At 36.9% G+C, this 24247-nt stretch overlaps 1 protein-coding gene across 1 annotated transcript in view; it reads right to left on the bottom strand.

Moving 5' to 3' along the window:
- Nucleotides 1-21899, bottom strand: part of LOC126235299 (anoctamin-4-like) — a 282026-nt gene extending 260127 nt beyond the window's left edge. The window contains exon 1 of the mRNA XM_049944024.1: nucleotides 21793-21899. Within this exon, the coding sequence (XP_049799981.1) occupies nucleotides 21793-21859 (67 nt within the window). The 5' untranslated portion in view covers nucleotides 21860-21899. The remainder of the gene's footprint in view (nucleotides 1-21792) is intronic.
- Between the last annotated feature and the right edge of the window lie 2348 nt (nucleotides 21900-24247).

The raw sequence follows: 24247 nt of genomic DNA, 5'->3' as shown, positions 1-24247 counted from the left end.
AAGTGCTGTCGAAGACGTTTTTTGTAATGAGACCAGTGTTCCGCCATCTCGCCGTAAGGAGGAAAAGGAGGTATAGACGACAACGAGAAACGGCCCGCATTGGATGCCGCGATGAAATTGCGAATCGCCGATGTGAGAAGTGTTTGCTGTTCAATGAGACCTTGCAATGGTTGCTCTAAAGTAGCCATGGAAACCTGTGGGTCAACGATGAAACGGAAAAATCCACTACCTTGTTGCCAATTGTTATAACGTCAGGTTAAACATATATATTTCAAAATGACACAACACGTGTAAGTCACAGAGCAAGTTGACCAAGCAAACATGTGAACACGGGAACATTCAAATTAGCACTGAGTCCAAGTCTAGCAGCCGCTGGCTGGCTGGATGCTTAAGTGGCGTGGCTGCTGCATGGCTGGCAGACAGCGCCGCATGAAGAGGATGCGCGTAATTGCGCGGCGGTACTTTGAATGATCGGCAAGTCACAACAGATATCGCATATATGAAAAAAAAAAAAAAAAAAAAATGTACATTCTCCTCATAGTCTCCATAAAACCATAGAGAGGTGTCATCAGCATAAGTAATTATATGGGAATTAGAAGGATGTATAATACCATTTGCATACACAAGAAAAAGAAATGCTCCCATTATTGACCCCTGCAGCACACCCTGTATTGCTGTTTCCGTCACAGACTGAATGTTGATTTTCCTCACCCCATTTTGATAATTTATATTTGCACATTATTTATAGTTTTTTAGGTGAGTACACAGAGTTCATGTTATTGCATGTCCTCAGTTTCTGCAAAAGAAGTGCATAGTCAACCAGGTCAAAGGCATTTGTGAAATCACTAAACATATATCTACAGTATGCTTTCCTTCATCTAGATAGCTACAGATTTGGTATAAAAATTCTGTGACAACTGTTGTGACATTGTGATCGTTTCAAAATCCATTTTTGGTGTCTGCAGGGAGACTGTTTTTAGTGAAAATCAAACTAAGCTGTGACAGCATCACTGATTCAGATATCTTACTAAATGTAGGAATCAGAAATATAACCTGTAGTTTGATGCTTCCTCTTTCGATCCTTTTTGTGTATTGGCCTGACAATGCTCCTTTTCAATGCATTAGGATACATGCCCTCTTTGATGCTACAATTGATGATATATGTAATTGGTTGACTTCCACATTTTTTAATTATTGCACTGGAAAACCATCCCAACTACCTGATTAACTGCAATTTTTTTAAAAAAATATGAGGAGCAGTTATGAAGTTTTATGATGTTAGTTCTTCCCAACATATCCACCCTTCAATGTGACACATCTTTTTGCAGTGTTTATGTCCTGCCAGAGATCTGGTTGTAGAAGTCAGTAGTTTGCCTACTCAGGTTACGTTTCACCTCAAAAATCACCTCTTCATCATTTTGCAAATATCCGCCATGAAATGGTTTCTTCATCTGGCAAAAGAGAAGTAAGTCACTGGGTTTCATGCTAGTAGAACACACTGTCAGTCACATTAACATGACCACCTGTCAGAAGACTTAATAACCACCTTTTGCAGAATGGCCCACTGCAAGACATGCAGGAAGGCAATCAGTGAGGTTCTAGAATGTACAAACAGGGATGTGGGGCCATGATGACCCCACTCCCATGGCCAGCTGTGATAGGTTTCTCGGAAGAGGATCCATGGTCTAACAGTCAGATCCAGGTGGCCCCATTGATTCTTGATTGGGCTTAAACCCAGGGAGTTTGGTGGCCAGGGCAGCATGATAAACTCATCCTGGTGCTCTTCGAATCACGTACATGCACTGAGAGCTGTACGAGACATTGCATTGTTCTTCTGGTAGATGCCATCATGCTGAGGAAAAACAAACAGCACGTAATGGTGGACATGGTCCCCAGGGATAAATGCATACTTGTGTTGATCCATTGTGCCTACCAGAGTCATCCACAGAATGCCATGAAAACATTCCCATGATCATAACACTCTCCCTTCTCAGACCTGGGCATTTGCCAACAGCCATCGGTCCAATGGAGCATAAAATGTTATTGATTTGCAAAAGCCACCTGTTGCAGTGTGGGCAGTACAATAAAGAAAGCAAGAAATGAAACACTGGATGAAGCATTGTTCATTTGGTTCAGTGAGAAAAGAGAGCATGGTGTTCAGATATCCAATCCAATCCTGCAGGAAAAAGCACGAAACGGCGAACCTCACTTCACAGTCAACCGAGGTTGGTTGGAAAGCTCATCATGGCATATGCCAGCTTTTAGTGATGGGTGAAAGTCTTCTGGGAGATACAGTGCATGCAGAAAACTTCAAAAAAGAATCTGAAGAAGCCATTCCCTCCAAAAACTTAATACCACATCAGATTTATAATGCAGATGAATCTGTACTTCTTTATAGGATGCTACCAGGACACTGGCTTCCAAATTAGATGACTTGGCAAGGGCTTATAAGAGTTGTCATGATCAAGTTACAACTATGTCTTGTTACCATTATGGCTTGTAATAATTTTATGACCTTATGTTGCCATAGCCTTTGATTGTATTGATTATAAAATTCTCCTTAGCAAATAAAAGTGTTGTGGGATACATGTCATCCAGTTTGCTACTGGTAGAATCTTATCTTCATGATATAAAGAAGAAGGTTCATTAATAAATTCATTCATTCACTGTGTTTTGTAGATTCATCACAAAGGAGAACTTTCAGGAATGTGGGATGAGTAAGGAATATGTTAACAAAAGACAAGTAAATCGTAGGATATTATTACATTCTCTATTAACAATAAAATATCATTATCCTGCTTATGTTATTTGTGCTTATGCTAGCTAAATTTAATCAGTAAATTAGGAAGAAAACTTCTACTTTGGGGAAAAAATAAAAAACAACAAAAAATAAAATATAAAAAAAAAGTCCTTGGTTATAATAAATAACTGTTGTTTTCTCTTATTGACATCTCTCACATTAAACTGGCTACATTGCTATTTTTTAAGGAAAATATTTACCTGCCTCTGTGGACACTGAGTCTTGTTTACAGCACATTACTACTTTCAAGCATATTCACAATGAACACTGCTACTTGCCTTGTAGCTACAGGAACATTTCAATTCTCATACCTAGATATTGGGGTAAATTGTAAAAAGAGTGGCTGAAGAGTCATGTTTTAATTTTCTTTTAGAAAGGTTGGGATTTTGAATTTCTTGCTTTTTGTTAGATGAGAGTTTGTTGAATACCTTTACACCAGTGTGTGTGTCTCCATGTTGAAGCTTAAAAAAGGATTCAAAGTCAACATAAAAATATTTTTTTTATTTTTCTGTCTTCTGGTGAGATTGTGTACACCACAGTTCAGCTGAAACTGATTACTGATTATTGATAGCAACAAAAACTGTTAAGAGTAAAGTTATTAGGAAATGAATGAAATAATTCCAAGAGTCAAAGAGTTGTTAAGAGTCAAAGAATGTAAAATGGAAGCAGTAGATGAGAAGGGAGTGAGACAGAGTTGTATCCTATTCCAAACTTATTCAGTCTGTCTATTGAGTATGAGAGGTAAACAAGGAGAAATTTGGAAAGGGAACAAAAGCTCAGAGAGAAGGCTCCAGCTCGCAGCTGGCATACATCTGCAGAGTAGCAAGTTAAGTATTTGTATTTTTCTGTGTTTTTGTTGTAGTATATTTATTAAATTTCTTGCAGGTTCTCTGTTTATGAGGTTTAATCTCATGTTTTTGTAAGGGTACCTTCATTCAGTCTGTTGTACAGTAGTTGCTCATTTGCTTTGTCTTGAAAGCAACTGTCCATTCAATTAGTAAGCCAGTCAGTAAGGCCCCAGCTCTCAGCTGACACACGGCTAACAGCAAGTTAAGTCTTAGCTTTTCCTGTGTTTTTGTCAGAGTATATTTATTAAATTTTGTGCATGTTTCTCTGTTTAAGAGGTTTAATCTTGAATATTTGTAAGTGTAAATTCATTCAGCCTGTAGCACAAGAGATTCTCACTAATTAGCCAGCTCCACAGCTCATTAATGCATCAGCATGCATTGGTGACACATCAAGAGGGTAGCATGCTGCATAACTACGACAGTCTGCTTTTATAGTGCATTTCTTCAGTTAGTCTTACTAGCAAGTCTAGGATGTGTGCATTCTGTGTGCAGATGCAGGAGGACCTGGCTGCAGTTCATGAACAGCTGAATGTGCTTTTGGCTATGGTCGCTCACGTTCAGGCTGCTGCCTCCGGGTGTGGCGTTGGCAGAAAATCTGGCACATCACATGGGACATCTCAGGTGTCACTTGTTTTGCCCACAGGCTCTGCTTCTGAGGCACCTGATGTGGTGGATTTGCCCTCACAGCAGGGTGAGTGGTGGATAGTAGCATGTTCACATCACATGAGTCAAAGTGCAATTGTCGAGACTGGTCGCCTGGCCTCATCTTTCACACCCTGAGCGGATAGGTGACCGCTCCTTCAGCAGGGCCCAAACAGCTACACAGAGGAGGTTTACTAGTTACTGGGAGCTCCAATATTAGGCGTATTATATAGCCCATTAGGCAGAAAGTGTGCAGGGCTGAAAAGAAAGCCAATGTGTACTCCGTATATCTGCCAGGGTTCTCATCTGAGATGTGGAGGTGGCCTTGCTTGTGGCTATTGAGCGTGCAGGGTCAGTCGTCTGCATGTTGTGGCTCACACTGGCACTAACAACAGTGATTGCATGGGTTCTGAGGTGATCCTCAGTTCTTACAGGCAGCTGGCGCAGGTGGTGAAGCAGCTGGTGCAGGTGGTTGCACATGGGATGGAAGCAGAGCTCCCAATTTGCAGCATCATTCCCAGAGTTGATCGAGGTCCTTTTGTTTGAAGCTGACTAGAGGGTCTCAATCAAAGGCTTCATTGTCTCTGTGATGGTCTTAGCTGCAGATTTCTAGACCTGTGTTATTGTGTGGGAATTTGTATGACTTCCCTTGATATGTCACAGTTGCACTACACAAAGGAAGCAGCTACTCGGGTAACAGAGTACTTGTGGAGTGCACATGGGATTTTTAGGCTAGGCAGTAGTTTGAGGTGCTGTGATGAACACTCTCAAGTTGATACACAGCAAGGGAAGTCAAATGGGGTTCAGAATAAAGACACTTCAACTGCCACAATTTTATCCATAAACTGTCAAAGTATTTGTAATAAAGTTCCTGAATTTACTATCCTCCAGGAAAGTTCTTGTGCTCAAATTATTGTTGGAACCGAGAGATGGCTGCAACCTGAAGTGTAAAGCTCTGAGATATTTAGCGAGTTGTGGAACCATATTGGAAAGACAGATTAGGGGCCATGGGTGGAGGTATGGGGGGGGGTTTCATTGCAGTTCACAAAAATGTTGTTTCTAATGAGATTGAAGTTGAGTTTGACAGTGTGAAGTTGAGTACAACAGGTGTAGGTGAAACCAAGTTAATTTTTGGATGTTTTTATAGCAAACTTTGTTTACGAGAGTTAAAAAATCAGTCAAGAAGGCTTGGAGAGTGTTTCTGATGGAGCAGATAAGGACTTATTAACATCTCACTTACACAGTGAATGGGCATCACTTAGTTCCAGTAAGATGGAATTAGAGGAATTATGGCCAAAGTTTAGGGATTGTAAATCGTGGTCTGTAGAGTTATATGCATAGTAAGTGCATATTGGATGAAAAAGTCACCATGGTTTAAAAATGAAGTTCGGTGGATGCTGAGGAAGCACAGGCTGTTGGACTCTAAATTCAAAAGGGAACACTTAAATGATGACAAGTGAAGGTTAGTAGTCTGTAAAAAGATCTATGCCTGAAGCATACAACAACTACCACTGTCACACCATTAGCAAAAGATCTGGCAGGGAACCTGAGAAAATTCTGATCCTATGCAAAATTGCTAAGCAGTCGAAGGCTTCCATTTTGTCCCTTGTTGACCTGTCTGGTGTGGTAGTTGAAGATAGCAAAATGAAAGCTGAAGTTTAAAATTTCATGTTCAAGAAATTGTTCACACAGGAGAATCATACAAACATACTGTCATTTGACCACTGGACAGATTCCCATATGAACAACACAGTGATGAGCATAACTGGTGTAGAGAAACAACTGAAAGATTTGAAAGCAAATAAATCACCAGGTCCAGATGGAATCCTGGTCCACTTTTACAGAGAGTACTCTATAGCATTGGCCCATTACCTATTGCAAATCTCTCACCCAGCACAATGTACCAAGTGACTGGAAAAAAGTGCAGGTGACTCCAGTATATAAGAATGGTAAAAAGAAATGGACCCACAAAATTACAGAAAAATAGTCCTAACTTCTATTTGCTACAGAATCCTTGAACATGTTCTCATTTGAATATAATAAACTTTCGTGAGAGTGAGAAGCTTTTGTGCATAAATCAGCACAGTTTTAGAAAGCATCACTCATGTGAAACTTAGCTGGCCCCTTTTGACATCATACACTGAGAACTATGAATGAAGGGCAACAGGCAGAGCCCATAATTCTAGATTTCTGGAAAGCATCTGACACAGTGCCCAATTACAGGCTGTTAATGGAGGTACAAGCATATGGAATAAATTGACAGATATGTGAGTGGCTCGAAGACTTCTTGAATAATAGACTCCAGTATGCTGTCCTCGAGGGTGACTGTTCAAATGGTTCAAATGGCTCTGAGCACTATGGGACTCAACTGCTGTGGTCATTAGTCCCCCAGAACTTAGAACTACTTAAACCTAACTAACCTAAGGACATCACACACATCCATGCCCGAGGCAAGAGGGTGACTGTTCTTCAGAGGCAAGTATATTGTCAAGTGTGCCCCACAGAAGTATGATAGGACCGCTGTTTTTCTCTATATACATAAATGATTTGGCAGACAGGGTAGGCAGCAAGCTGTGGTTGTTTGCTGATGATGCTGTGGTGTTTGATAGGGAATGCGAAGTTGAGTGACTGTATGAAGATATAAGACGACTTAGACAAAATTTCCAGTTGGTGTGATGAATGACAGCTAGCCCTAAATGTGGAAAAATGTAAGTAATTTTGATAGTAATAATTTTTTCCTGAAAGCATGTTTCAAGAGTGTAGTCTTGTGCAGAAATAAAATTTGTACAATTAGTAGTTTGTACAAGAAGAGAATGCCAGTTTTGGAATTTGGTGCTACAGAAGAATGATAAAGGTTATAGGGGTAGATCAAGTAACTAATGTGGAGGTACTGAACTTAACTGACGAAGAAAGAAATTTATGGCACAACTTTGCTTAAAGAATGGGTTGATTGATAGGATGCATGCTGCAGCAACAAGGAATCATCAGTTTGGTAATAGAGGAAGTGTGGGGCATATAAACTGTAAAGAGAGACCAAGGGATGAGTAAAATAAGCGAGTTCAAATGGATGTGGGTTACAGTGGTTGTATAGAGATGAAGTGACTCGCACAGGACAGACTAGCATTGAGAGCTGCATCAGACCTCCCTAAAAGACTGAAGACCATGAAAATAGTGAGTAATAAGAATGTTCTTTTCCCTGTGGATACAGAGGACCATTAAGTGGGACATGCAGAAGACATATGTCAACACAAACATGACTAAAGGTTCTTAAGTCCTGAGGATCCTGTAAACCTTTGCAAATGAGCTGGCATTTGTGAATACATATTTTCATTTACACTTAAAATACAGTATCATATTTTTGGGATAACTCTCCTGCAGCACTTTTTATGTTCAGTACATAAAATAAAGCTATCATAATTATTACTGAGAAGAGCAATTTACAGTCCAGTATTACTCCGGATGTGCTTTTTGCTAACCTTCTTTTTCATCAAGAAACATGAAATTCATTACAAAAACATGAAATTCATTAGGAAAACATGAAAAAAATTAATTTTCACAACAAGTGTAAAGACATCAAGAAAACGGGCATTGTATTCTTACTAATTTGACTAATATTAAATATAAAAGAGAAACAATTTCAACCAAGATGGACAGCAGCAAGCATAAAATAAATTTTCAATACATAAAGTATACAGACAACTCCACCAAAGCTGGTCCCAAGCCTGGATGAAAAAGGAGGAGGGGGCGGAGTAACACCTCATTAAAAAGCCTTGGTTCACCTGGCCCAAGCGATAGTAGTACCTTGTGAGGGTCCCTTACCAGGGAAACGGTGAAGACCTTAACAGCTGTGAAGGCAGTGATGAAGATCATCAGAATGACAGAACTGGCAGAAGAGGCAGGCTTTTGTATAAAAGCCCAAGACTGTAGTGTCTGTTCTCGGCTGCAAAAGGTATCTGTTCCACATGTTAGTGGTGAATTTTTGTCATGGAAAAGATCAGCTACCTTTCCCCAAACTAAACTTTAACCTAAGACATAATGGTAAATTTCAGAAGGAAAACCAATCTCCCATCGCTATTCATGGCGGTGCAACTAGGCCTTTGGATTCTGGAGAGCCTAGAACATCATGTAAGAAAGAGTCGGAGCTACCTAGTACTTCTTCAAAGATAAGATCCAAGAAAAAACACCTACTGTGGACTCTGAACATCAACACACTCATGAAAGTTGGAAAACTAAAACACCTAATGGACACTTTCAATCAATGCAACATACTTATATTAGCACTTCAAGAAACAAGGTATCTGGATGAAAATGCATTTGAGTCAGGTAGATACACATTCTGCAAAGGGAAACCAACCATTAAAAATTCCCACAATACGAATATATTAGGGACAGCATTTATGGTCAAACAGTAACTTTTGGAATCAATAACTAATTTTAGCTCCAAATCAGAACGAATTTCATTTCTGACGTTCAAGTCAGGCAATAAATGTTATATCATTATAAATTTTCATGCACCTATCAACCAACATAACAGAACAAATATTGACAAAGTGAAAGATTTTTGGGAAATGCTAGAACACGAAACATCCAAATTACCAAAAGAACATATCAAAATTTTACTGGGCGACTTTAATGCACAAGTTGGCAAAAAAATAAAATTTAAATCAGTAGTTGAAGATTATCCAGCACATGAAAGAACCAACAGGAATGGGGAAAGACTCATAGATTTTTGTAAACAATTTAACGTAAAACTAATGTCAACATTTTTCAGGAAACAGTAGTTGGAGATTATCCAGCACATGAAAGAACCAACAGGAATGGGGAAAGACTCATAGATTTTTGTAAACAATTTAACGTAAAACTAATGTCAACATTTTTCAGAAAACTTGCAAGTAAGAAGAAAACATGGGCATCACCAAATTAAAATCAAGGTGAATATCAATTGGACCATGTGGCAATAACATCTCGCAACTACAAGGAAATCTTGGATGTCAGAGCGAGGAATGTCCTAAACATAGACTCACACCATTATCTGACTGAAATAAAGACCATGTTCCAACCAAACAAACCTAAACCAAAACCAAGAAGATTTCCAAGAGCAAACGCTAAATTTCTCATGTAAAATCAGGACAAATTCTTTGATATACTAAACACAAGAAAAATGGATGATTGGGAAGGAATTAAAGAAATAATGCTAGGGTCAGTTAAAGAAATGGGACAACCATGAAGAATACCAAGACACAGATGGTGGAACGAGTTGTGTGATGAAGCGATTGACAATCAACTAAAGGCATGGAAAAAATGGAATAGTAATAAGAAACAATAATACTGGGAAGAATGAGATTTTCACTCTGCAGTGGAGTGTGCACTGATATGAAACTTCCTGGCAGATTAAAACTGTGTGCCTGACCGAGACTCGAACTCGGGACATTTGCCTTGCGCGGGCAAGTGCTCTACCATCTGAGCTACCGAAGCACGACTCACGCCCGGTACTCACAGCTTTACTTCTGCCAGCATCTCGTCTCCTACCTTCCAAACTTTACAGAAGCTCTCCTGCGAACCTTGCAGAACTAGCACTCCCGAAAGAAAGGATACTGCGGAGACATGGCTTAGCCACAGCCTGGGGGATGTTTCCAGAATGAGATTTTCAATCTGCAGCGGAGTGTGCGCTGATATGAAACTTCCTGGCAGATTAAAACTGTGTGCCCGACCGAGACTCAAACTCGGGACCTTTGCCTTTCGTGGGCAAGTGCTCTACCATCTGAGCTACCGAAGCATGACTCACACCCGGTACTCACAGCTTTACTTCTGCCAGTATCTCGTCTCCTACCTTCCAAACTTTACAGAAGCTCTCCTGCAAACCTCGCAAAACTAGCATTCCTGAAAGAAAGGATACTGCAGAGAAATGGCTTAGCCACAGCCTGGGGGATGTTTCCAGAATGAGATTTTCACTCTGCAGCGGATAATTTATGAATCGGGGATAAACAAAAACACCAGAAGACTTGTTGAACAAATGCTCACAGATATAACATCAAGGACTAAGTTCAAGGCGAAATTTCTGAACCATTCAAAATCAAAACAGGAGTTTAACAAGGAGATGGACTGTCCCCAGTTCTCTTTTACTTGGTTTTAGATAAAATAGTAAAAACATGGGAAAGCACATTAAAAAACAGAGGCACAAGGGGTATAAGCATGGGCCAAGGAAAGAACAAATTTGAAGTGAAATGTTTAGCCCTTGCAGATGATATGGCATTGATAACTGAAAACTGAACAGATGCAATAGTTATGCTTGATCTGTTACACGAGATTGCTGAAAAGACTGGGCTGAAAATATCCTATGAAAAAACCAAGTATATAGAACACAAACATAATACAGAAAAGTTTATAAAAACAAAGAATGGAAAAATTAAAGGAGTTGATAAATTCAAATACCTGGGGGAGTGGATCCAAGCCAATGGAATGGATAACACAACAAATAAAGAAAAGATAAAAAAGTTAGAATCTGCACATAAATTAACACAAAACTACTACAATAAGAAATCAATATCCATACAAGCAAAGATTAGATATTACAATTCAGTTATTAGGACACAAGCGACATATGGCTCAGAGTGCCTAACATTGAACAAGAATGGCGAATTAATAGAACTAGAAAATAGAGAAAGAAAAATACTAAGAAAAATTCTAGGTCCTGAGAAAAACAATGAAAATATGTGGATTAAAAGGAGAAATGAAGATTTACACAAAAAATACAGAAAAGATCACAGATACAATGAGGAAGAGATGATTAAAATTTTATGAACATTTAAAAAGAATGGAAGAAATGCTGATTAAAAAGACAATTTTTAATTACATTAGTAAGCTGAAAAAAACTGTAGGATGGATAGAAGCTGTAAAGAAATATGCCAACAAAATAGATGTTACAGAAGAAATAATATGTGACAGAAATCATTTCAGGCTACTGATAACAAATGAAAACTATGAAGAAGATGAGCCAAAACCTCAACCCAAGAGAGTGTGGACAGATGAGCAGAGATGAGCAGTTGGAGAAAAAATGAAGAAGTACTGGGAAGAAAGGAAGAAAAGGAAACGCCATAAGTGTTAAGTTGTATGCAGTCCATAGCTGGCCAAATTCATAAATAAAAAAAAAATAGTATACAGACAGTCAGTCTTTATGTATTGAAAATAAAAAAAACTATCCCATGTCAATAAAACTGCCCAGAAAATCTACTACAGTTGCAAAAAAGTTTTAAACTCAACTGTTTCCATTCTATAAGAGATTGTTTTGATAAAGTATAGTGATAATGTATATTTTAATTCACAATTTATAAATTAAAAGTGAAAATCATGAATGCTTTATATTTTTATGGGTAAATCTCTTAAATAAGAACACACAAAACAGAATGCAAGAATGTAAATAAATGGAGTATAACCTTAAGTTTAAGATGTTCAACATCATGAACTGACCTCTGCTGTATGTAATCCAATGAACAGATATGAAATAAGGTAAAGGGTTCATCCCAAAGATGTTAGGAACTGGCCATCCTTCTGTCCACATACAGTCACTGTAGTTTAAATTTATCATTTTATGAAAAAAAATTTCTGACAACTTGCAGGGGTTGAACAAAAATATGGAAACGCCACAAGAAATGCATGATTGAATATAAATCCATATGCTAGCCAAGCCTGCAGGTTACTTTGCCACATTTGACCACAAATGCCAACTGTGCAAGCTCTTCAATATACTGCAAGTGTCAGTCATGGTCAAAACAGTGTTCTGTGTAGTTGTAAGTGCATTATGTTGGAGCTAAGTGACGTCAGTTGTGGGCAAATAGTTGGTGCTTGTGAGGTGGGTGCTTCTGCAACTAAAGCTGCAGAAGTGTTTGGTGTTTCAAGAGGCACCATATTGGAGATTTATACCACATACAAGGAAAGCAAAAGAGATTGTCCACTAAGTCTACTTCTATATCTGTATACATACTCCACAAGCCACCATATAGTGCATGGTGGAGGGTACTATGTACCACTACTAGCCAATTTCCTTTGCTATTCCACTCACAAAAATGGCTGCCTCATATGCCTCCATATGAGCCCTGATCTTATATTTATGGTCCTTACATGAAATGTACATTGGCAGCAGTAGATTGTTCTGTAGTTGGTCTCAAAATCTGGTTCTTTAAATTTTCTCAAAAGTACTCCTCAAAAAGAATATTGCCTTTCCTCCAGTGATCCCCATTTGAGTTTCCAAAGCATTTTGTGAATTTCTTTTGAATTGTGGTTTATTTGTCTCACAGTGTACATGACCTAAATCATTTGATTCAGGTATAGGAGATATGTCAAATTGTGGTAAAATTTCACCATAAACAAAGAACAAGTGAAGTTACCTGAGAACATCATAATAATAATACAGTTTTGTTATACACACATACAATAAAATCTAACACTTAATTACCACTTGCTCAAATGATCAGTTCATCCTCTGGAACTCTTCTACTGGATAGTACCATTTCTCCCACACAATCTGCTGTAGTCTCATTTTTAAAATATCTGGCTTCATATTAAATATGTTTTTGTCCATTAACTTTTTGTATATTGTCATCCCCATATACTGTGAAGTCTATAGATATAATTTCAACTGGTGTGTGGGTAGCATAAAATTATTTTTATTTCTTGTGCTATATGTGTGGTTACAATGATTCTCCTCAAATAATTTTTGTCTACTTTGTAGGAAGATCATAATTCCATAAATTTACGAGGTGTAGAAGTATGAAACTGGAATCTGGTTGCAATAATTACATGTCTGTTGTTTCATAGGCACAAAACTTGACATGTTTACAGGTTTGAAACAGATACTAATTTATGGAAGTTGGGGTATTGCATGTTCACATTCATCGTCAGCCATTACAGGAAGCAGATGGCTCTGCAGACACAGTCTCATAGACCCTACACTGACAGCTAGCACCATCTATAGGGAAGTTCCGGTTTCATACATCTATACCTGGTACATGGGGAAACAGCTAGGATTTGCAGTTTCCAAAATAATGGGTGACAAGACTCTGTGTGTTGTGCAGTAAACATGTATTGGACAATTTTCTTTTGCAGTTTCAGTGTTCGAGGTACACTACTTGAACCTCCCCAGAAAATTATCCCATATCTAATGACAGATTCAAAATAACCATGATAAGCAATTTTTCATGTAAGCAAGCCAGTGGAATTTGCTAGTATTCGTGTTGAAAATACAAAATTGCTTAGTTTATTTCATAGGAAGTTAATGTCTATATTCCAGCTTAAGTTCTTGTCCATATTTAGTCCCAGGAATTTGACAGTGCCAACTTATTTCATGGTTTGATTGTTACATTGTATTTTAAGTTCCACGCATTTCGAATGTTTGGTTTTGAAATGTACCATATTGGTTTTTGCAATGTTCAGTTCCAACCCATTTAACTGGAACCTGTTTTCTAAGATATCCAGTGTGCTTACGATGCAGCTCGGAATTTTTTCTGCATTGTCATTTTTAATTAAAATAGAAGTATTGTCTGGAAAGAGAACTGATGGGGAATTTACATTTATGGGTAAGTCATTTATGTAGAATACAAACCGAGCGAGGTGGCGCAGTGGTTAGACACTGGACTCGCATTCGGGAGGACGACGGTTCAATCCCGCGTCCGGCCATCCAGATTTAGGTTTTCCGTGATTTCCCTAAATCACTCCAGGTAAATGCCGGGATGGTTCCTCTGAAAGGGCACGGCCGACTTCCCTCCCCATCCTTCCCTAATCCGCTGAGACTGATGACCACGCTGTCTGGTCTCCTTCCCCAAAACCAACCAACCAACCTAGAATACAAACAGGGTTGGCCCCAAAATAGAGCCTTGAGGTGCACCTTGTGACACTGTACTCCATTTAGAATAAAAGTTCATTGCATCTGAAGTGATACTTACACTTTGTTTTCTGTTGTGTAAGTATGATGTTAGCCAATTTAGAGCATTGTCCTTAATCCTGTATTTGTCTACTTTGTAGACAAGCAAGTCATGGTTCATGGAGTCAAATGCTATTGTGATATCACCTGCAACTTTACTCCTCTGATCCAATGATTTTCCTATCTTTTCAGTAAAATTATTCCCTGCATCCAGAGTGTTCTTTTTTCCAGGTAAAAATCCAAATTGGTTACTTATAATAATATAATAATAATAATTATAATAATATAATAATATTATTTTTTGATCTGGTTTGCAGCTACTTTCTCTAATACTTTTTACAGGACTGGAAGAATAGAAATGGCCAATAGTTCCCCATGTCTTCCCTCGACACTATCTTGAACAGAGGTCTGACTTCGGCATACTTCAAAACATTGAGAAAGCATCCCTGTTCAAAAGATTGGTTGAATGTTTTAGTTAGGGGAGGTGCTATTATGCCACACATTGTTTTAATCAATTTAGTGGGTATCCTGTCCCACCCAGCCGAGTTTTTAGTTTTTAAATGATAACATTTTCCACATCCGTTATTGTGACTTTTTTAAAACCAGTAAAATATTCAGCTTCTTAGTGGATTCCAAAGGGATTTACATTACTCTGATATTCTTCTACATCAGCATCTTGTTTTTTTATGTTTATGAAGAATTCATTTAAACACTCTGATATTTGAGGTGGGTTTACAGTAAAGCTATCATCTACTTTAATCCTAGATATTTCATTACTACTGACTCTTACATCTAACTCTGATTTGAGAACAGACCACACTGCTTTTATTTTACTTTTAAGTTGTACAATGAGCTTCTCGTTTGCCATTTGCTTGGCTGGCATCACAATTTTTTTAAAAATATAACTTTATAATAAAGAAAACATCCAGTAGAATGTCTGTTTTATTGTATTTCAGTTCATTGTGGAGTCTCCTCTTCCTGAGACTAGAAATTTTTATATACTGGTCTATCTATTTAAGTTTATTAGTCGTTTTGTTGCATGTAGTTCGAAGTGGAAAAGTTCCATCAAACATTTCAAGAAAGCTGCTATAAAAATTATTAAAGTTACTATTACTTGAAATATAGCTGTTATAAAACTATTCAGTCGCTCTTAACTTATTTCTAAATGTAATAGATTTTTTTCATTGAAGTTCCTTTTCATATAGCTTTTCTTACAAGAAATTTCTTTCTCAATTTTTGGTAGTTCAATGAATAATGCAGAGTGGTCAGAGATTCTAAATCCCCGTAGTACTTAGTGTTGTTCAAAGCTACCAGTAACAAATCTATAGCTGACATCTGAATTGCTTTAATTTGACCTGGTGCAGGGCCCAAACATTCAAACAGTACTCAACAATGGGTTGCACTAGTGTCCTATATGTGGTCACCTTCCTAAACTTCTCCCAATAAACCAAAGTCAACCAGTCACATTCCCTACTACTATCCTTGTTTGCTCATTCCATTTCATACTGCTTTACAATGCTGCACTTAGATATATAATCAGCATGACTGTGTCAAGCAGTACACTACTAATCCTGAACTCGCAATGAGGATGAAAGGGTGTGTCGAGTGATCATGACAGATTATCACTGAAGAGGAATGTTATGACAAATAAGAGGATGACAGCTGTAAAAGTGACTACAGAACTAAATGTTGCACTCTTGAACCCCATCAGCATTTAAGCAACCTGAAGGGAGCTCCGTAAGATGGGAACTGCAGGATGAGTGGGAATTACAAAACAAGTCATTAACAATGCAAATGCTCATTACAGGAAAATGTGGTGCCAAAGCCACAAAAACTGGACTATGCAGCAATGGAAGAAAGTCATTTGGTCAGATGAGTCTTTTTGCACACTGTTTCAACTTCTAGCTGAGTTTATGTCCCAAGAGTGAAACACGGAGGGGATATGCTAACGATTTGGGCAGCCATATCATGGTATTCCACGAGCCTCATGGTTATTGTGCAAGGTCGCTTTACTGTCAAAGATTACATGAACATTTTGGTTGATCAGCTCCATCCAATGGCACAATATTTGCTCCCCAATGATAATGGTGTGTTCTTAGACGACAGGGGTCCTGTTCACGCAGCATATATCAGCCAGGACTGATTTTGTGAGCACAAAGATGAACTGTCACATCTCCCCAGGCCACCACAGTCATCAGATCTTAATATTATTAATTTTTTGTTGTCTGCTTTGAAGTGAAGGGTGAGTGATTGCCATCCACCTCCATCATAGTTACCTGAACTTGCCGCTGTTTTGCGCAAGGAATGGTACAAGATTCTCTTAAAAACCTTAAAGGTTCTGTATTTATCGATTCTGGGATGACTAGAAACTGTTAGGGATGTCAACAGGTTTCCTGAACCTTAGTAGCCCTGGTAATGTGTTGTGTTTTCAGTGTTTCCACATTTTTGGCCACCCACTGTAATTCTTTATTTGAAGTTCAGAGACTTTTAAAATGTGTTTAGAACATGTTATTCTGCTTCTCTCTCTGAAATATGGGGATAGAACAACCCACTTTTTCTAGTCACTTAGGTGAACTTAAAATATAAGCTGCATTCTGATGTGCTGAGTCAGTTTACAAAGTAGGCAAAGGGAACTTCTGGGTACAAAATGCACTTACAGTCCAGCAGTTGATGATGCATAGAAAGGAATGCCATCTTGCAACAAAAAAACACAGTTTCTGACATTGACTATGACTTTAATTGTGTGAATAGAACCATACATGAAAGATGATAATAGAAAGAGGGACAAATGACCAGTTAACCTGGAAAATCATAAATTTATGATTCTTCCACACTAATGAATAGAAAGTTCAACTATATTGTGTAATCATCAAGTAACAATAAGATATATATCACAAACAGATAACGCAAAAACGTGATTAAGTTTCAGACAAATACAGCTACATTTCTAGGATAAAACTGGAAATATGTGTTGATATTGTTGGCAGCAGCAACCCAGGATTCAAATCAGAGTAATTTTATCCATGTTTATTACACACAGATTCTGACTTCTTGAGTATGTCAAGAAAATCTATTCTAGATTATTTTAATTAGTAGCATGGCATACCAGGGATGACGTTTACTGTGTATGAAGAAGTTTTATATATTCTGAGAACATGTGATAGAAACTGATCATATATCAGTAGTGATACAGACTTGAGATTGTGGTGAAGAGAGTGTGTGAATAACCATGTTTAGCTCCTTATATACTTTAATTTGCAATCTGCAATATGTTCCTGAAATAACACAGACCTATCACTGACAGTGACAACGGCACACAACAGTCTCACACCAGGTGTTTGTCCAGTATAGCACTACATAATGTAAGCAGAAATCAATGGTCACCTAACACCTATGTGCACACAATATTAACTTAAAATAGCAAAGATTTTTGGAGAATGTAATCAGTTATCCATCCACAGGTTGCTGACTATAGTCACATGCCCTTTGAAGTATTACAAATCAGTGACACATCTCAGCATGGGCTTTGGAGTAAAATACTTTGTGAATAGCACACATTAATCTGCTAGGTTATCATCAACTGCAAAAAGTACTATGGACTATGGTTGCTTTTCACAGCAAATACTCCAACTGGAAATACAGAGGCAAAAAACATATCCTTCCTTTGATATACTTCCGGTGCTACTGCAAACAAAATAAAATACCAACACATATCACATTCATTGTATAGTCAATCCTTCGTCGTAAAATTACAGAAAAACAGTTTTTCTTGGCCTACTCACTGCCAGTATCAGTGAACATGAATGAGCTGCAATTACTTGCAAAATGGCTGATTGACATCCTCAACAAATCAATACAAATTAACTGTGGGCATAGTTTGAAGGAGATTAACTAACTATGTGTACTAAGATCATAATTTTGTTTTTAATTTGGATAAAAACTATTCAGTAAGTTTATTTTACATTCTTTCTAAGAAGCATGCATAAACCACAAAATGCTGTTTGGTGAACTAAAATGGTGTGGCATTCTGTTTACAAGATAAATTCTAATTTTCATAACAGGAAGCAGTGGGTCACACAGGTATAAAATGATATTCAGTGAAAATTCCCACAATGTTCAGTAGAAAGTTGACTCTTGTTCATAAACTACAACTTTAAAATATACCAAAAACTTCATTGTTTCCTGATGAAACAAATATATTAATCAAAGACCCCAACTCTTCTGACTGGGCTCAGTTCAGGTGATAACTGAATGGACATACATTTTGTTCAGAGTGAATGATGTGACCCCTTACTTCAGACATTGGCCTGGCATTTAAAATTCATCCAGTCATTCATATTTTGACTTTTCATGGTTTCCCTAAGTTTATTAAATCATTAATACCAATGGTTCCTTCAAAAAGAACATGGTCAATTTTATTCTTCTTCATTATTAAACCTGGGAATACATACTGTTTCTAAATCTCTGTTACTGAGGTTGTATTAAACCACAATCTTCATTCATTCCTACATCTAATTCACAGCAAACAGTTTAAATTTTAAGTTTTGAACTCAAATGCACTCTTATTCTCAACATTAGCCATATTACACTAAAGGAAACACTATGCACAAAATTCCTTTGGTTCCACTAGGACAACATCACTGAACAGAATGTAACAACAGACTGTAACACACAAAACAAACAAACCAAAAAGCTCAGCAAGGTAAACTTAAAACGAATTTCTTACTGTACTGACTTTAAGATGACGATGTTAGCTTATTTTGCATACTTTCTTTCCTGGATTGTCTTATGAAATTATCTTCTGGGACAGAGTAGTTAAACTGAAGAACATATTCACGCAGACAAAATAAGCAGTATAGGAATTTCTCACTGTACTGACTTTAAGATGAAGATGTTAGCTTATTTTGCATACTTTCTTTCCTGGATTGTCTTATGAAATTATCTTCTGGGACAGAGCAGTTAAACTGAAGAACATATTCACTCAGACAAAGTAAGCAGTATGAGTACTGAATAAAATACACAACTGTGGATCTTGTAGAGACCTCTTCAAAGACCTTGAAATTCTTAAATTCAGTTCTTGTACAGTAACAGTAGCTGTATTTGTTACTGACAATGAAAATCTAAGCTATCAGAAGCTAACAAACAGCTGCTGTTCAGTACATCTATGGCAGTAACTGGTGTTTCAATGTACTGCCTTACTTGTTCATTTTAGTACGTTAAATTTAGACTGACTAGGTACAAATAGTTTAAAGCATGTTTACTGTAGTTTACAATAATTGCAGCTTCTAACTGCTATTTTTCTTTGTTAAGGTATACTTTGACTCATTTCACATTACTGAAGGTTTATGTTCATCATGCAATCGGCTGAACATGGTGAATCATAGAATGAATCTGCACAAGCATAATGCAGTATGACAGATCCTCTGACTCATCTCAGAAACTTCACATCCACTGTTTTAATCTGGCATGACCTCTGTTCAAAGTAAAAACTTTCCCACTTAAAATAAATAATGGAACAGAAATCAGACAGGAAAAGCCTATTAATGGGAACTGTTTCATTTAATTCTTTTTATTTGTGACTGGTTTATTAATATAGGATCCAATAATTATATTTGTGACTGATTTATTAACATAAGCTCCAATAATTAGTATATGCTAAGTGCTCTTGATAAAAAATGTAAGCTTTTTATCATTCATTGTAATATGTTATTGGAAGAAAAAAGGAATAATTATAAATTATCATCCACATAAGCAGATATAATAATGTAAACATAAGAAATGGGTTTTTGAGAAGCATTAAAGAAATAATAAAATTTGACTGAAACACAATTGTAAATACAAGAAAAATTTTCAGTTATTGACCTTGGCCCAAATTCTGAAGGAAAATGTTTAGCTCGTGTAAGGTGAATGATGCCTGAGAGATTACTAATAAAATAACTGCCTCACATTCACTGAGCATAATGTTAATTTGGATGAACAAATTTGCAGTGTGTAAAACTGGTCAAACATTTGACTTGGAGTGTTCATGACTGAGATAAAATCAGTGTTATTTTCTGTATTTCATTTTACAACTGGCTCTAGATTTACATATTTTGGAAGCTCTGCTTACTCATTACTAACTTCTGTAGAGACATTAAAAGCAAAAGAGTATTCTTTGTATCCATCACTTTAACAGCTGAAATGGCAAATAAGATTATTCTCATTTTCTACTCAAATTTGTATAAGTGAAATAACTTATGAAGTTCTTAGCATACAGCTCTACAAGAATTATTGCTATGAATGATTGATCTTTTCTGAGCAGCTGCATTCATTCAAGTTGTTTTATGTGCTTCACTCATGCTGATAAACAACGTAACTGTTTATCTAATTGGAACTATATACAAAACTTTAATTTCATAGTAAAATTTGACATTTGATTATTGCGTTCATGGATAAAAATATTATACATCTGTATATTATGCCTTCACAAGTAAACTTCCATTTCATCTTTGTATCACTGGAAATACATCAGTATTTGTTGGTCAAACACATGTAATTTCCTTTTTGGTGTCTGAGTGTCTATCAACCAAAGAAGCATAACAAGAACCAATACACATGAAGATTTTGATTTTACCGTTACCAATATGCAAAAATTTGACTATACAGTTTCGTAGGAAATTCTGTTTGCTGTTGAATATTAAGAAAGATTAATGTTACAGTCTTTCTACCAGCATATTTCTGGAGTTGTATAGTGGTGTGTGAACCAGAACACACACTTTTCTGTAATTTATGTTTTACATAATTCACATTTTTATGACAATAATTGATTTAGGTTAGGATAATATGCTTGAACTGAAATGGGGTACTTTGGAGCTATATACAAGAAAAGATATCTCCACAGTACATGTGATAATACAGATGAATGTCCTAGAGTTTTTGGAATTCCTAGTATGCCCAACCTAAATTCATTGCTCAAGCTTGGAGAGAAACAATTACAGTGAAAGCAATAAAATTCAAAAATTAAAATTCAAGCCCAAAAAAGACATGGTTTATTCCTAACATAAACATCTTGCTGGAAATAAGGTACTGAGTCACAAAGTTCATAAAAAGCCCATTAAGTAAAATCAGGAAAATACAAGAGCATAATTCTTTTGCCTTGTATACAGAATAGATGACACAAGATTAAGTCAAAGATTGATAACTTTGGCAAACGAAGCTGACTTCAAGAGGTGAAGAAAGATTAACCAAAGGAAGACCATAACATAATACGAAGCAACAGATACAAACTGTTTTAGAATAAAAGTGTTACAGATGGGATGAGTCTGAGGCAGGAAGGAGAAGAAAATAAGTTCAAAATATACTGAGAGGAGGAAAAAGCAAGATAGTGGAAGGATGGAGGAAAACTGGAGGGAAAGAAAAAAGAAAACACTAAAATATGCAAAACTGAAATTGAGACATGGTGCTCTGAAGGACTGTACGAGAGGTAATGGAATCAAAAAATGGTTCTTTGACAGGAAACTGCAAAATTATTTGTGAAGATTAAATTGATTATCGCTATTGATTTAATTGCTCAGGATCACACATAATGATTCTGCAATCTTCCTTACCTTCCTCTGCTGTTTCTGGCCTTGACTGCAGGGGTACATTCCCACTATCACCTGTATCCATGTTCATTATATCACTTTATTGTAACACATGTAAAACTAAATAAAATTCTTCCAGAAAGCATCTTCATTTTACACAGTGTTAACAGTGACAAGTCAACCATACACAGTTTGTTTCCATCATCCATGTCTTTGCAGAACATCAGCTAACATTTCTCTGAATGCTACACATTCCGTTAATAGCGCATCTTAAAGAAAAGAGGGTCGATTCTCTTTCGAGACACATACATTCCACATGTTTCATATTTGTTTACCTGCTAACTGCATTCTCATCAAAGGTTTTTCTGTCAACTTATAGCAGCATTGTGTGGCTGCTCTGCATTGGTTTTGTATTACTGGTGTCTTCATTAAAATAACCGTTTTACCAGTTTCTAAAGTTTATGCCTTTCATGATAGTGTACTGTGAAACTATACTGGCTGACTGCTATTAGTGTACTTTTGGAGGTATTGAGGAAATATGAGTACATTCAGAGAAAGGTCAGTTATCACATTATCACCACTGTATTCGAAACTCTCATATATGGAGAATGTTTCTCTATATAGCAACACAAGAAGTTTAAGAAATGAAATACACCAAGTAGCTGATATACCCCTGGTCAACAAGGACAGAATTGTACTGTCATTTTCCCTTTCTGTATGACAGCTCACCTGTGACTGCTGGTTGGTCGCTTGGTAATCAATGGCTGAATGTCTGTCAGTGAATAATTGATGCCACATAGGTCGTTGCTAAGGAGACTGTGGTCAGTTCCTCAACAAAACACTTGCAGCACATGACAGTTCAGCCCTATTATCTGATGTTTCACAGATTGCCTCCTGTTCTAGTGTGTCTCTACTGGCACAGCAAACTTTAATAGCTAATGATCAACAGTATACAGGCAAATAAAGGCAACACCGATCTTTCATTACAGTGCTAATTTTGTGCACTATCAATTTTGACTATTTATTTCCATTTCTTATCATTTGTCTTCATGAATCACATACAAAATACTTTCTTTTAACTGAGTGACTGGTTAAAAAATTCTTTCCTGTTGTAATATTTTAACTCTTCTAGTCATGAACTATATTACAGAACAGTAAATTATCTGGAGATCTTAATCCATCATTATTACAGAAACTGCAGTTCATTTGCACATCAATCAATGTTGTTTGCAATTAACACATACACGAATCGCGGGGAAGATGTGGGCTTTCTCTAAGTAATATGGTATAAGACATAATTATTAGTTCTTACAGCTGGTAACAATAATTGTACTTTATCGCTTCTGAGATCAGCTGTTGCTTGGTCAAATGGGAAAATGTAAAATGACAACCTGTACTTAACAATTTCTAATTACAGAAAAGCTAGAATGACCACTATATGAGAAAACGTACAGAACACAATTAACTGTTCAGTAGTAAGAAGAAGAAAATTAATGCAGTGGACAGGAGGATGGTGGAATTAATAATCTTGATTCTGAATATTTTATAACTAGCTTTCCCTTCTTTGATTAATAGCATTCACAGTGCTAGCTTAGGACGAGTAGCATAATATTTGAGTTTCATATCATGCAACACTACATTAAAAATGTTCTTAAAAATTTCAAGAACAGGTCCATTACTCTAAATAAGCATTATTAAATGGCGTTTTTACAATGCTGTTGTTGCCTTAAGATTTTGCTGGGAAGTCTTCTGGGTTTTTCAAGGGTATTTTCCAAATAATTTCATATATAAAACCATGGTCTCTGGTGGCTTGTTACAGAGTAACAGTGTAACTATGATTTATTATGTTTGTTACCACCTTTGTCTCTGTGACAATACCTTCAAGTAGTGAAAGATCCTATAATATTCAGTCACCAAAATTGCTATACACCACTGTTAAAGTGCAACTAACAATAATGGAAAAACAAACAAATGATGAAACCTAGCCATACTGAGTGCATGTTTGAGGGTGAAGAGTAAAGTGAGTTTTCCTGTTTTCAACAGCAAGTGCTGTGAGTAGATGAAAAAAGTTTGTTTGTAAACAAGACACACAGTGCACAATTTTACTGCTGTGCATCAGATTTTTCAGTGCAGAACAAATGGAAAGGTAAATAAAACTAAACAAAACACAATTACCTTGTAACAAGGTGCTGGAGACCACAGTTATTTTACACCAAAATACTCAGAAAATACCCCTGAACTCTCTCAATAATTCTGTCAATGGACTTTCAAATGATAGAGCACAGTAATCAGTCATCCTTTTCTTGCATTGTTTATTCAACAAATCTAGATTTCGGCTAGTGGCCAGCCATTATCAATGCACCACTTCATAGTATTAATGCATGCTCTAGTATACCAGTCCCCTGTTGTTTGGGCTTGTGTCACAGTTCTTTCAAAACTGCTCTGTCAATGGAGTCAGGTTAACCCTGAATTAGCGGGA

Source organism: Schistocerca nitens, chromosome 2, assembly GCF_023898315.1.
Source record: "Schistocerca nitens isolate TAMUIC-IGC-003100 chromosome 2, iqSchNite1.1, whole genome shotgun sequence".
NCBI lineage: Eukaryota > Metazoa > Arthropoda > Insecta > Orthoptera > Acrididae > Schistocerca > Schistocerca nitens.
The sequence above is the reverse complement of the archived record's forward strand: the minus strand, read 5'-3'. Positions and strand labels throughout refer to the sequence as shown.